We start from the raw sequence: 12553 nt of genomic DNA, 5'->3' as shown, positions 1-12553 counted from the left end.
CTAACGTTACCAAAATTGTGTGCATCGGGGTATAGATCAGTTGCTTTCCTAGAAAAAACTGAGTAATAGTTAAAGATATCCACCACCCCCAGTATTAGAGTTAGTAGTGGTGGATTTGTTGTTTTTTTAACCTCTACCCAGAAAAAGCCAGGGCACAGGAGGCAGTATTAACCGAATATTTTAACTTTAACACTACAAAGAGCCTCTACTGTAGCTTTAATAAGTTTTCATTGTAATTTGTATTTATCAGCGACCAAAATAAGTGGTTTTTTTTGAACGGAAGGTATAAAATGGGTGAAAGTTTGCAAGTGATGGTTTTTTTTCCAAGGCCATGGGAGATTTATTACTTCAGAATGATAGCAAAACAGTTGGTATTTGGTTTTGTAAGTGAGAGGCCAGATTTTTCATAATTCATTGTATATGGGGCATCTCATCAGAGGTCAAAAATGACAAATAATATCGTGTTGGAGTTAATAATCATCCACTGTATGTTTGGCCTGTGTTATCAAAGGCCATAAAATTATCGTGAAGTCCAGAAGGGAACTTCCTTGGGACGGACAGAACAACTGCTCCCTGCCCCTCCTCTCCCAGCCCTAGCTGAGACAGCTATCAAAGAAAGGGGCTGAAAACCAGCTGCACTCTAAACATTTTATTTCTGGCTGCTATAATGCTTCTGCGAGGCTTTCAGCAGGCAGGTCAAAGAAAGGCTGACTTGCAGCGCTCAAAATGAGGAACAAAGGCAGGGCAGGAGTACTGGCAAGGAAATGCATTTCTTTTTCCACAAAACGTCTTTAGACTTTTTCCCCACTCTATACCAGCATAAACACCTCTTAAGGATTTTGCACAAAAGACCCTCAAACTATAAGCTCAGGTCCAAACTGTCAGGCCATTCCTCTGAGACAGCGGGCATCTTTGCATTGTTTAATTCAGAGCAATCTCCCTCTTTCTGTCCAGGTGAAACCTATCCTGGGATTGCCCCTCTCAAACTCCCCACGTTAATGAAATATTCCTAGGAGAACTCGTAGTCTCCCAGGTTGCAGCATCGTGACATTGCTATCAGGTTACAGTCAGCTTCTGCCGCTGGGCCATGGGCTGAGATGCCTATTTCTCATTATCTTTCATTTAGAAATTTCATCCTAGACTTGAGAAATGACCTCGTAAAGTTTGCTGAGACCAGCTTCAGTTTTGACAAGCCCCTATCTTCTGAAGGAAAAACAACAACAGAAAATCCCTGTTCTCCTCCAGCGTGAAACCACATCACGCATCAGGGTTGGGTCAAGGGAAAAATGTTTGAATTTCTCTTTATATGCCTTTTAATGAAAATTATAGTTCAGTCTGAATTACTTCCAGACTTTCCTGATCTTGTTTCTAGTTGCACTACCTCAAACAACAAACACTTAAACAGAAGTAGCTTTACTTTCTTGACTAATCCCATTAGCTTTAATGACTCTAATCGCATGAGTAAAATTATGCATGTGCTTAGCTCTTGGCAAGGTCAGTGCTGGTAATGAGCAGAAAAACAAACTGATAATGAAGCCATGAGTAATAAGAATGGCTGGATATCTGGATTTCTAGAAAAAAGATAGAGCTGCCTAGAGCATTACAAATGAACCACCACTTGTTAAGATTCAAGAAAAGAGAGTGAATTCTGAACTGAGACTGACAATACATAAAATCATACAGAAATTCTTCAATTAATTAGCATCCATGACATGTGGTCAGTTACCTCCATAACAGCTATAAGCTCATTACCTTAGTTATGACTTATCTGTTCATCCATTCATTTGTACAAAGCTCATCAATATGATATCCAAGCACTAATGAACTTTAGCATTAAAAGGTCACATGTAATCCCCTAAAAGGAAAAAATTTGAAAGGTTATTTTATTCACAAGTGTCAGCCACCCTGGATCTGAGCAATGAAATATTCTCAGGCAATTTGTATGGAATTTATTTTCATTAATTACTGCCAGAAATAGTCTTTCTTTTTTCAGGATAAGGATTATGGAAAATGGGCTACATAACAGCGGAGGTTCAAAATGAAAGCGGTATGAAAGTTAGACTAAGTCCACAACAACTAGAATTTGTGCAACTGTTCTTGACAAAAGAAATAATTCAAATAGAAACCAACATGGCAGTATTACAAGACAATTATTTTTTAGGATTATGTGTTCTTTGACCATGCCTTGAGACTACTTTAAAAAAATCTTCTGTTTCAGGCATGTGTAACTTCCTCAACGTTTTAAATAAAGAAACAGCCCAAAACCAAGTATTATCTTCATAGTCTGAGGCCATGGACAGCCTCTGTAAGCCACTAAACACACAAAATTAACTTCATACAGGACCAGCACGAGGCTTATCCATCACTAAATTCTCCAAATAGTGTTTACGTGGTACCTAGCTTTATACTTTTTGTGAAGCAATTGATTTCCTCACTCCTCTCTCGACCCATAGTTAGGAAAATTCCTGTGTGCACGTATTTCTATGTACAATTACAGGCTAAGGATTTTTGTCTGTATGTCCTCCCATTCGACATAGTGTGTGGTTATGACTGGGACCTAGACTTTCCTAGTACATAGAAAAATGGGCTGATTTATAATATCAAATAGGTTTCTAGTGGTAGTTTTATCAAGGGGTTATGTGCAGTTTGTGGTTTTCTTTTAGAGGAGGCTGCTGAGCTCTTTTTTTGTACCTTGTTACACTTAGTCTGAAATTCCCTTAAGCGCTATATCCAGCAGAAAAATGTGTATAATCAAGAGTGTGGGTTTCGCTCATGTTTTGTCAAATCAAATGAGTTTTCATTCTTTGGAGGTTTTTCCAAAAACACATTTTACTTGCAGGTAAAGGTGAAGCATGTCAGCATACATTTTCTCAAAGAGCCTCATGAATGGGAGAGCAGACTAGCTGAAAAAATTGGCTCTAACTCAGTCACCAAATTAGAGGCTTGGGTGTGAGCGTGTCTCTGGTAAACTAATATACATCATGAAAACAACAGAACTGCAACAGCAGCTCTGGTTAAATAGTTTTTCTGCACAAAGACATCTGTTTTCACATTGGTTCAAAACTGTACCATTGCAAATTCAATTTGTATTTATATATGAATAAAATCAATAAAACATGTGGAGCCATATCATTATCTTTAAATCTTTCTTTTGCTTTGTTAATTATTTGTGATAATTCACAACCTAACTGACTAGTTCAATCTTTCCTGTCCTCTTGATTTCAGTGGGATGCAAGTAATTTCCTTTGGCATACTCTGCTCAAAGTCAGCCCTACAGGGAGAGGCAGACTGAAAAGGAGCTGTATTGTCTCTAGCATGTTTTGGAAGTGTGAAGGAGATTTTGACACAGTTTATCCTGCTGTACTCCTTGTCAGTAATGACTTCGTAATCCTGCATACTGAGGTTTAATCTTAGAACTGGTTTGGTGGGTAGACACACTAACCATGGCATGAGGTCAGGGCGGCGCAGGAGCCACGCTCCCGTCAGCACCAAGGTGGGGCCCAGTGAACCTCTGCTCCGTCCGTGTCTGTGGTTGTGAACGCTGGGGTGCAGGGGCTGAAGGTCCCTGGTGGGTGGTGGGCAGGTTCTGCCAGCCTCTGGGACATCTTACTCTCCAGCTGATTCATAGAATCGTTTAGGTTGGAAAAGACCTTTAAGATCATCGAGTCTAACCATTAACCTAGCACTATCAAGTCCAACAACTAAACCATGTCCCTAAGCACCACATCTACATGTCTTCTAAATACCTCCAGGGGTGGTGACTCCACCACTTCCCTGGGCAGCCTTTTCCAGTGCTTGACAACTCTTTTGGTGAAGAAATTTTTCCTAGTATCCAATCTAAACCTCCCCTGGCACAACTTGAGGCCGTTTTCTCTCATCCTATCACTTGTTACTTGGGAAAAGAGACCGACACCCACCTGGCTACAAGGTTCACAGGTTCACTGAAGTCTGGTGGTACCTGCAGGGGCACCCTGATGATGGGGAGGCTGATGGCACCAGCCACCACAGCAGAAGAGGACAGGCACCCCTCATGTGCAGGCGTGGAGAAGAGTGCTGCGTAAGAGACGTTCAGAGATGGGCTGATGAGCACAGTAAAACTAAGAAGAGATGCAGAATAGTTTACACGCAAACAGAAGAAAACCCTTCACCTAATGGCAAATAGATGATACTTTTCTGGGGTAGAAAAAGAGCAAAATTTAATACAATGCAAAGTGTCTTAACAGTGTGTTCTAGAAAAGTATTTAAAAATAAGAGGCTACAGAAGACAGTCATCAAGCTGTTCACACTGTTAACCTATATAACCACATGATGTTATTACTGTTAACCTCATCTTCCCTCCCCCTCTTCCTTCCTATTGTTTGCTATACCCACTTCTTGCATCTTGCCTTATAAGATGGCTCTGTGAAGGGACTGTACTTGTTTGCAAGGCAATACCAGAGCGAGGCGCAAGCCCGACTGTAGCTCTTGGGAACGACCACCCCAAGGCATACTTATGCCTTAACTGGCATTAAGATGCAGATTCAGATTTTTCTTTGTGCTGCTGTCCTCTCTGAGGTTATGAGGCACAAGCAAAAACTACTTAACAGTGCTCCTCCTGCAGATTGCTAACTAGCCTGTCCTTCCTTCCTATCATCCCTCAAGACAACGTTGCAAATCCTCTGTGTTGAACAATAGCTTTCATTTCAAACAGCAGAGGCACTTCTGACATCAAGTTGTCCAGCCAGCAGCTGAAGCGATAACTTTTGTTGGCATATACACCCAAGTTCAGATGCAAGATATGCTCTGTGGGCAACTGGCTGTTTATTTTCTTTCCTAGACACGCGGTTAAACCACATTGTACATCCTGTGCTTATAAAATTCCAGCAGGGTTGTATCACGGTACCTACTACTAGAATGTGTGATTTACACCACCAGATACAAACTGCAACATCTCAAGATAAAGCTGCTGCCTATAATGAAGATTCAGATAACTGTGGTTCTACTACCTACCATGCTTTTTAAGGTCACTGGGTATTATAAATAGCTAGGATTTTACAAGACACACTCTGAGTTATTTTTTATAAGACAGACTCAAATGAGAAGGGGACTCTTGTCCCCCTGCATGTATCTTACGTGCTTGTACTAAGCACGTAAGAGACACGGAGTGCTCCTACACAAATGTGTGCAAGTCTGTTGTCTTCTCATCTTTCTCCAAGCCAGTGAGGCTGTTGCCAAATGAGAAGCCAGACAGCATGTTAGCTAGTGCTGTGCCCAAAGGAATGAGCTTAAGGGAAGCCCAGAGCCAAGGCTGAGCTGGAGAAAGTTTGGTCCGGACTGGTTGAACAAGCTGTTGAAATCTTCAGCCCAGTTATCACATGTTGCACCCAGCACTCCCTGCTCCTGTCTGCCCTTCTGCTCCAGAGCTGGGCTGCTCGTGCTCCGCTGGCCGGCACCTCCTTCAGTACTATCGGTCAGACAAAACTGGGCCAAAAGACCTCCTCCCTGCTCCCGTGGAGGGCCTGATCCCTCATGATGCTGTGGGCTCTTGCTAGGCTCCCTGTCTTTTCTCCTCTTTCTGAAGCAAGATCCTGAGAGGATGGGGGAACTGTACGAATTCCCAAATGAAGCTGTTGGCATCCACTTAGCACAGACGCACAGACATGGCTCTGTCCGCATCTGCACGTCTCGGTCAACCCAAAGAAGCAGGAGGTGGAACTGTCCCCCAGTTTACAAGTGAGAGTAAACTGGATTTCCTTCTTTAACAGCCTTCCATTTACGAAGGTGGCTAATGATTCGAGCACCCAGCTGGAACCACCCGGCAGAGCATCTCCTTGGCAGAAGAGTGAAGCCCAACACTTGCTGAAATTGCATCCTTCAACGGCGCCTCCAAGCCGTGCTTCTCCAAATCGTCTCTGAAGCAACAAGCTGATTCAGAACCCTTCTGCCATCCCCGGCAAGGCTTAAATCAGAAAGTCAAACTACCGATTTTGCATAGCAAACACTAAATTTTAAATGGTGCAAACCTTGTATTTAAATTTGGTTTCCTACCTCGGCTCTGGAAACATTTACATTCATTACAGACCAGAAAGCGGGGCCTAGTTCCCCCAGGTACTAAATGCTTTCAGTTTCCAATAAAGTCCACAGGAATTGTTCACACTCTACTATGTGAAATACAAACTTTCAGCAGCAAGAAGAAAATTTAATGCATGAATAATATTAAAAAACCCTTTGTGGTTTTATTATCTTTCCTTCCACTGGCTACTCACATAATTTCAGGCTATTGTTTTTTATTTGAATAGTACTCCTGGCCTTTTGAACTACAGATTGTTTATAATCAAAAGGAAAAAAAACATTCAATGGCTATTTGTTTTATAATGTACCTCTGTCAGTGATGGAAAGGACTACAATAGTTTCTGTAATTAGTAATTCTGCCAAATAATATACCTGCTCCAGTATCCAATTAATCTGGTTATTAACCAAAATGCCTTCTGTGTAAAATATTAAGAGTCTAGACACTGCAGATTATTGTGTGCTATATTTTTAGATTTTCCAGTTTGATTCAAAACACACTAAAAGAGGGGCCCCAGAAAATGACCATCTAGAGACAGTCCATGGCAAATATCCAGAAACCATTCTTAATGGAACAGAGCTAGCATGAGCTGAGATCATTCTTTAGGGAGGAAAAAAAAAAAAAGAGAGAGAAAAAAAAAAAAGATGTTTTTAGGAAGAGATTTCCAAAGGGATTATGAGTTGCTCTTTGCAAACAATACAGAGGATTTCCAGTATGCATTGTGCTTTTGCCGAGAACTGTGCCTATGAGGAGCCAATCAAAGTCCTTTCATACCTAATGAGGAGGGGGAAATCACGATGGGGAAAGTCCCTTAATGATAGCAAACAATAGCTGTTTGTACAGTGAGTAGAATTACGGCAAACTTTGTTGCCAAGCAATCTCTTAAAACATGATTTTACTCATCTGAGACATTATTCATTGAATTAGTATTAGCAGCGGAGAGCATACATGGGAGAGAAACCCAAGATCATATTCAAGGAATTAGTGAAATGTTATCTTTTTCCCTAATGTGGGAGACAGCAGAGGTACAGAGGTGCAGTAATAAAAATGATGTGGGTCTTGGAATCTCAGTGGATCTTCACTCAATGTTGCATTTGTGCTTGAAGTTAGATGGACAGGTTATAGTAAAGACATAGAGGGATGGAATGGACACGACAGAATCCTTGATGTAAAAGGATTAATTTTCAAACACGGTCTTCTAATGGATGATCGGATCCTCACCTTGAAATGGTAATGTTGTTAAATGAATGTAAAATTGGGGTCATCTTTTTCTGTCAAAACGTTGGAGCACATCCAGGTTAATTTTGTTTTGCAGATACCTTCTGCTCCCGTGCCTATCTTCAGCAGGTCACCACAAGGTTTGCTTTATTGGTTGGTCTTACCAGACTCAATGATTTTTGTTCGCTGAACACATGTATCTTATGTATTTTGGATGCCGATGCCGACAAAATTATGCAAACAGGCTTTTAATTTTAAACTGATTTTTCAAAAAAGTGATATAACATTTCTAGGTAGGAAATCTAATAGATCTTTTTAACAGCTGTGTCTCTAGACCCCAGCCTCCTACTGTTAGCTTTTATTCACTATTTGGAAAATAATTTCTTCCCATTAGCTTCCGAGCTCTGTATGAATTAATTTTTAGACTCAATAAATGAAAAGGCGTTTGGCCTGTGCTGCCTGACAGAGCTATCAAAAGCAATGACAGAGGTTACCCCTCCAGTCGGTGGTTTCATTTTTCTTCACAGCTCTGCTAGGAAACCCAGGCACCTCAACAGTTACCAAGTCGCGTTTGTTTTTGTACCACTGAAGTGATTCGGGCACGTCACTTACTGACAAACCTTCCAGAAACGCTCAGGTCCGAAGTCCCGAGAGAATATTCATTTTATACTGGGGGGAAAAACCCAACCAACTTCCCAACACCCCGCAGCCCCCCCACCGCCGACTGACGTCCCACCACGAGCAGGCCCCCACACCGCGGCGGAGCGGCGGAGCGCCAGGCGCGCGAGGCGCACGGGGCAGCGCGGAGCCCGCCAGGCCGCGCATGTGCTGGGCCCACAGACCGCACGAGGCGGGCGGCCCCACACGCGCTTCCCGCGGGGGGGGGGGGGGGGGGCGGGGACACGGCGGCGGCCACGAGTTCCCCTCAGCGGCCGGTCGCGCGAGCGCCCCATCCCTGCGCGCAGGCAGTCCCCTCTCCCCTCCCTCCTTGCCCCGAATGGTTTCTCCCCTCCCCGCCGCCGCTCCCCACGCCGGTCCGTCCGACTGTCCCTCCCTCCCCGGCGGCGGAGGGGGAAAGCGCAGGAGCGAGACGCGCGAGCGGGCAGAGGGAATCCCTCGGTTCCCCCCCCGCCCCGACTTGCTCTGCTCTCGCGAGAGCCGCCCCAGCGCTCCGCTCTGCCCGCCAGCCGGCGGCGCCTAGCTCTCGCGAGAGCGGCGCCGTTCCCACGCCTCGGCTGTTGTGTCTGAGGGGAGAGCCCAGGCGCTGAGTAGGCGGTGCGTGCCGCCTCCCCCCCCCCCGTCCCGCGCGTGTCTCACGGGTCCGCGCATGCGCGCTCCGGGCCCGGGGAGGGAGGCGCTCTCGCGAGAGTAGGAGTTTTGGCGAGAGTTTGTGGAAGATGGCGCCTGTTGTGACAGGGTAAGTGCGGGGGGTTCGCAGCGCCGCGCCGGGAGCCGTCTGTTTCTGGGGGTGCCGGGGCGCCGGCTGCTCGGCTCCCGCCCGTCGGCGTCTCTGCCGCCGCTCTGGGGAAGCGAGGGCTGCCCTCCGGACGGCCCGGCGACAGGCCCCGAGACGCAAACCCCGGGGGGCTGGGATCCCCCCCGGGTGGGCACACGGGAGGAGGCCCCCCGCGCCCCAGGTGACGGGCCGCGAGCGGCCGGGCTCTCCGGCGGGCCCGCAGTGCGGAGGTCCCGGCAGTGCTGGGCGCTTCCTTTGCTCCCCTTCTCTCCGGCACGGGCACACCGGTCGGGACTCCGTGCGGGGTCAGTGCTCATCCCCGCTGCTCTGGAGGGAATCCCTCTCTGAGGGCTTCCCAGAGAGCAGCGGAGCCCGGCGGGGAGGAAACTCGGGGCTGGCACAGGCCGTTCCTCCTTCTCTGTCGCCCCAGCTCATCCTGCCGCAGGAGAGGGACCCCCGGGCTCCCTCGGCCACAGACCGGGAGCGCTCGGACAAAGGCTTTTGCTCGTGTGGTTAGGAGAAGTTGAGCGCGGTGTGCCTGCTCTGCCTCAGCCCCCCTCGCACGGCGGGGGCCGACTGGAGGCCCCGGGTCGCGGAGCGGCTCTGTCCCTGCCGCGCGTTGCGGTGCAGCGCTCTCGGTCGCGGCGAGTGCGGTCGAGGCTTTCCGCTCCTGCTGGCAGGACACCCGCTCTCTCAGGCTGGGGGGACTGCGGTTCCCTTTCTCTCCTTCCTGTGCACCATTCCTGGGGCTTTGTTGAGAGTTTTCTTAGCTGCCTTCCTGCGAATATTGCATTGCAGTGAAGGGTAGCACCCTCCCCACCCCACTAAGCCACGCTGGATCATAATGAATGATAGTTGCCATCCCTTTCAACCACACTGGGTAATACTTAATCATGGCTAGTCAGCTGCAGCGTGTGTCACTGTAATAAGTGACACCCTCTTAGCCACCTACAGCTGATGAATAATAACAGATCCACTGCTGGTATACAGTACGCAATCTCACCTGCAGTGTTACATTGCATATTGCCATCCTCACCACATCTTGAATTCTGCTGCTTATTCTAAGTGCCGCGTCCTTAATTTTGGACTATACTGAGCACGTGTGACCTCCCTCTAGGTGTTGAGGGAAGAGATGGTCAAGAAAAGAACAGGCAGTTTCTGTACTCCACCTGTTTGTTCCAAATGAAATCACGACTGGTGAAAGTACTACTCTGTCTTTGTAAAACGTGGACCTTATTTTATGATTTCACAGTGTGTCTGTGACCTTCTGTCTTCCCTGTGGGATTACATTGTCTACAGCATTGGCTCTGTGGTTAGAGAGCAACAGCCTGCTTGGGGGTGGGGTGGAGTTGGTGGTTGATGCTTTTGTTCTCATGGAGAAGGTAGCATTATGGTATTTTGTTGTTTTGTTTGGCTGCAGTAGTGTTTCCAATTCCTCATTCTTGTTTTTCGAAAACTAAATCGAAGCTTTTGCTTGATTTCTCGCCTGATAAAGGCATCTTGCGGTTCATACACATTTTCCCAATTAAATGTTCTTTAGGGAAGCTGGTCTTGTTTGTTATGGTTCCTGGAGTGTACTATTTTAGAGGTTAGAGTTGAAAGAAGGGAACAAATGCTTTTAAAGTTTGCTATAAGTATTAGTCTGCACTCTAGTTAGTGATTAATTTTTTCCATGTTTCTGTTAGTTTACTCATTTGAATATTTGTGCTGCATTTCTTTTTGTTTATTGATTATTACAGGTTTGTCAGAAGTGTTCTCATGTTTGCGACATTACTTTTATCCTTTTCAGAGATCTGTTAAAATGTTGAAAATAACAACTGCAAGTTGTTGGGGTTTTTTTTAATAAATAATCAAGTGATTTGAACATTAGGAAAAACAGCATTTTAACAAGAGTGAAAAAAAATTGTGTGTCATTTAGGATTTTAATGCTACATTTATTGTTCAAAGCCTGTAAGTCAAATAATTCTATGAAAAATTAGTCTTGCTTTCTTATTGCTAAATATTTTTAGCATTGGTAGAATGAAGTTTGTTAACTTTGGTTAATGTTAGAGTTAGATTTCATGAAGGAGACTGATTTTTTTTAATTATATTAACTGTTTTTGGAGGACAGCTCTGATGCCGAGTTGTATGTGTGTATTAGGATTAAAAGTTGATGATACTCCAGTAGCTGAATTTATTTTTTTTTTTTTTTTTTCAAAATAGTCAGTAAAAGCAGTTTTCTTTCCAGACTGTTCTGTAAAAGCTGACTTGCACAGGAAAAAAGTACTTGAAATTAAAAAGCTGTAACTGAAGAATGTAGTACCCAAATACCGCATTGTATTTTCATGGGCAGCTTGCAATTCTTATGGGTGCTCAAACTTTGAGATAAAGCATATGGCTTTTCTGCAGTCAGTGTAAGCTGAAAGTAAAAACAGAGTTTTTTTCTGTGAAAACTGAATGCCTAAGCCTAAATTATAGCATATAGGTTTATGCTGTGTTGGAATGGAATAGTAGGAATTTACTGCAGTAATTTGGGGTGCAGAGTACGTTACCAGTTTCTTGTTTGCTACATATGGCACACACTCATGTTACTTGCATCACAAGGAACGTTTTGATCAAAATTGCTTGTGTGTACAGTATGACTGAACCTAAATTGCACAGTGGCAGAACTAGATATAATGAGAAAGTGCACGGAAACATGAAACGAGTAACTGAAAATGAGTTATTAACTATTTGAACTGTTATTTAAAATGAAGTGGCTAATTTATGGCTGGGATAATAGGATAGTATTCTGGGGTTTTGTGGAGTATTTTTTGTTTTGTTGTGAATGGTTTAGGGAAACTCATCATTTTAAGATGGCAAAATTAATGAAAATGTTATTTAATTAGAGAAGCACATTTTGAGTGCAAAACACCTTGTTTTAAATAATTACTGATACTGTGAAAATACCTGTAGGCCTCAATTAGTTTGAAAATTGCTGTGCTAGGCCTAATACAACTGTATGACAGACAGAATTTCTAATCCCAAGAACTTAATTTTGTGTCATTTTTAAATAACATAAAATATGGGATGGTATCTTCTCTGGGACAACCTGATCTGTAAAATACTAGAAAATAATTCAAGAAGCCATTGCAAAAAACCCTTGCAAAAATTCCTATACCAGCAAACAAGTGAATAAAATTTAGAAAGGGTAGATGAAAATTATAAACGCTAGGCATTGGCTTGAGTACTTTTCACTTAGCAGCGAAAACCTCTGTAATAGCAGTATGCAAGATAGTATTTGGATTATTGTTCAAACAGGTTGAGAAACCTTGAAAAAGACAAAAATAACTGAGTGGGTTTATCACTGGTATGATGTTTTCCATAGGCACTGTAAAGTACAAAACTGTTTTAGTAATACTTTTCTAAGTATCAGACTATTTAAGTTATGTGTCTGAATTAGTCATTCCAAAGTTTTGTGGTTAAGAGGGGTTTCCTGACCCAGAATACTTAATGATTTAAGGGTAAGGGAAGACACATGAGATCTGTGATGACAACAGGAGAATGTTCGGCATCAATGCAGTGAATTTTAGCTTAGTGGTCTAGAAGTGCCAGCCATCTGGTTGGTTGGTTTGTTTGTTTTTAATGAGAACTATGGAAAAACTTGTAGGAGGTTTTTGAAAGAAGAAGGTACTGCTTTGTGCAGATCACCAAACCACAAGAGCGACAGAAGAGAAGTTCAGAGATGAAAATACAACAGTTTATTGAAACTTTAACCTCATCTACATCCCGATTAGTAATTTTAGGATGAGGACATGGACCAGTAAGGGTCTTGAAGTAGAGTGAAGCAGATGCTGCTCAAGGGGGATATG

At 44.0% G+C, this 12553-nt stretch overlaps 1 protein-coding gene across 4 annotated transcripts in view; it reads left to right on the top strand.

Moving 5' to 3' along the window:
- Window positions 1-12553, top strand: part of RBPJ (recombination signal binding protein for immunoglobulin kappa J region) — a 158869-nt gene that overhangs the window by 87682 nt on the left and 58634 nt on the right. Inside the window, exon 1 of one of the 4 annotated variants that reach the window (XM_075752365.1) lies at window positions 8586-8684. The exons of 2 other annotated variants lie outside the window; for them this stretch is intronic. In XM_075752365.1, coding sequence (XP_075608480.1) covers window positions 8665-8684 — 20 coding nt within the window. In that variant the 5' untranslated portion in view covers window positions 8586-8664. Of the gene's footprint in view, window positions 1-8585; window positions 8685-8758; window positions 9029-12553 lie in introns of those variants that run through there. One more of the 4 variants, XM_075752376.1, reaches the window with a different exon arrangement.

This window comes from Balearica regulorum, chromosome 4 (genome assembly GCF_011004875.1).
Source record: "Balearica regulorum gibbericeps isolate bBalReg1 chromosome 4, bBalReg1.pri, whole genome shotgun sequence".
NCBI lineage: Eukaryota > Metazoa > Chordata > Aves > Gruiformes > Gruidae > Balearica > Balearica regulorum.
This window is presented reverse-complemented; position numbering and strand designations above follow the sequence as displayed.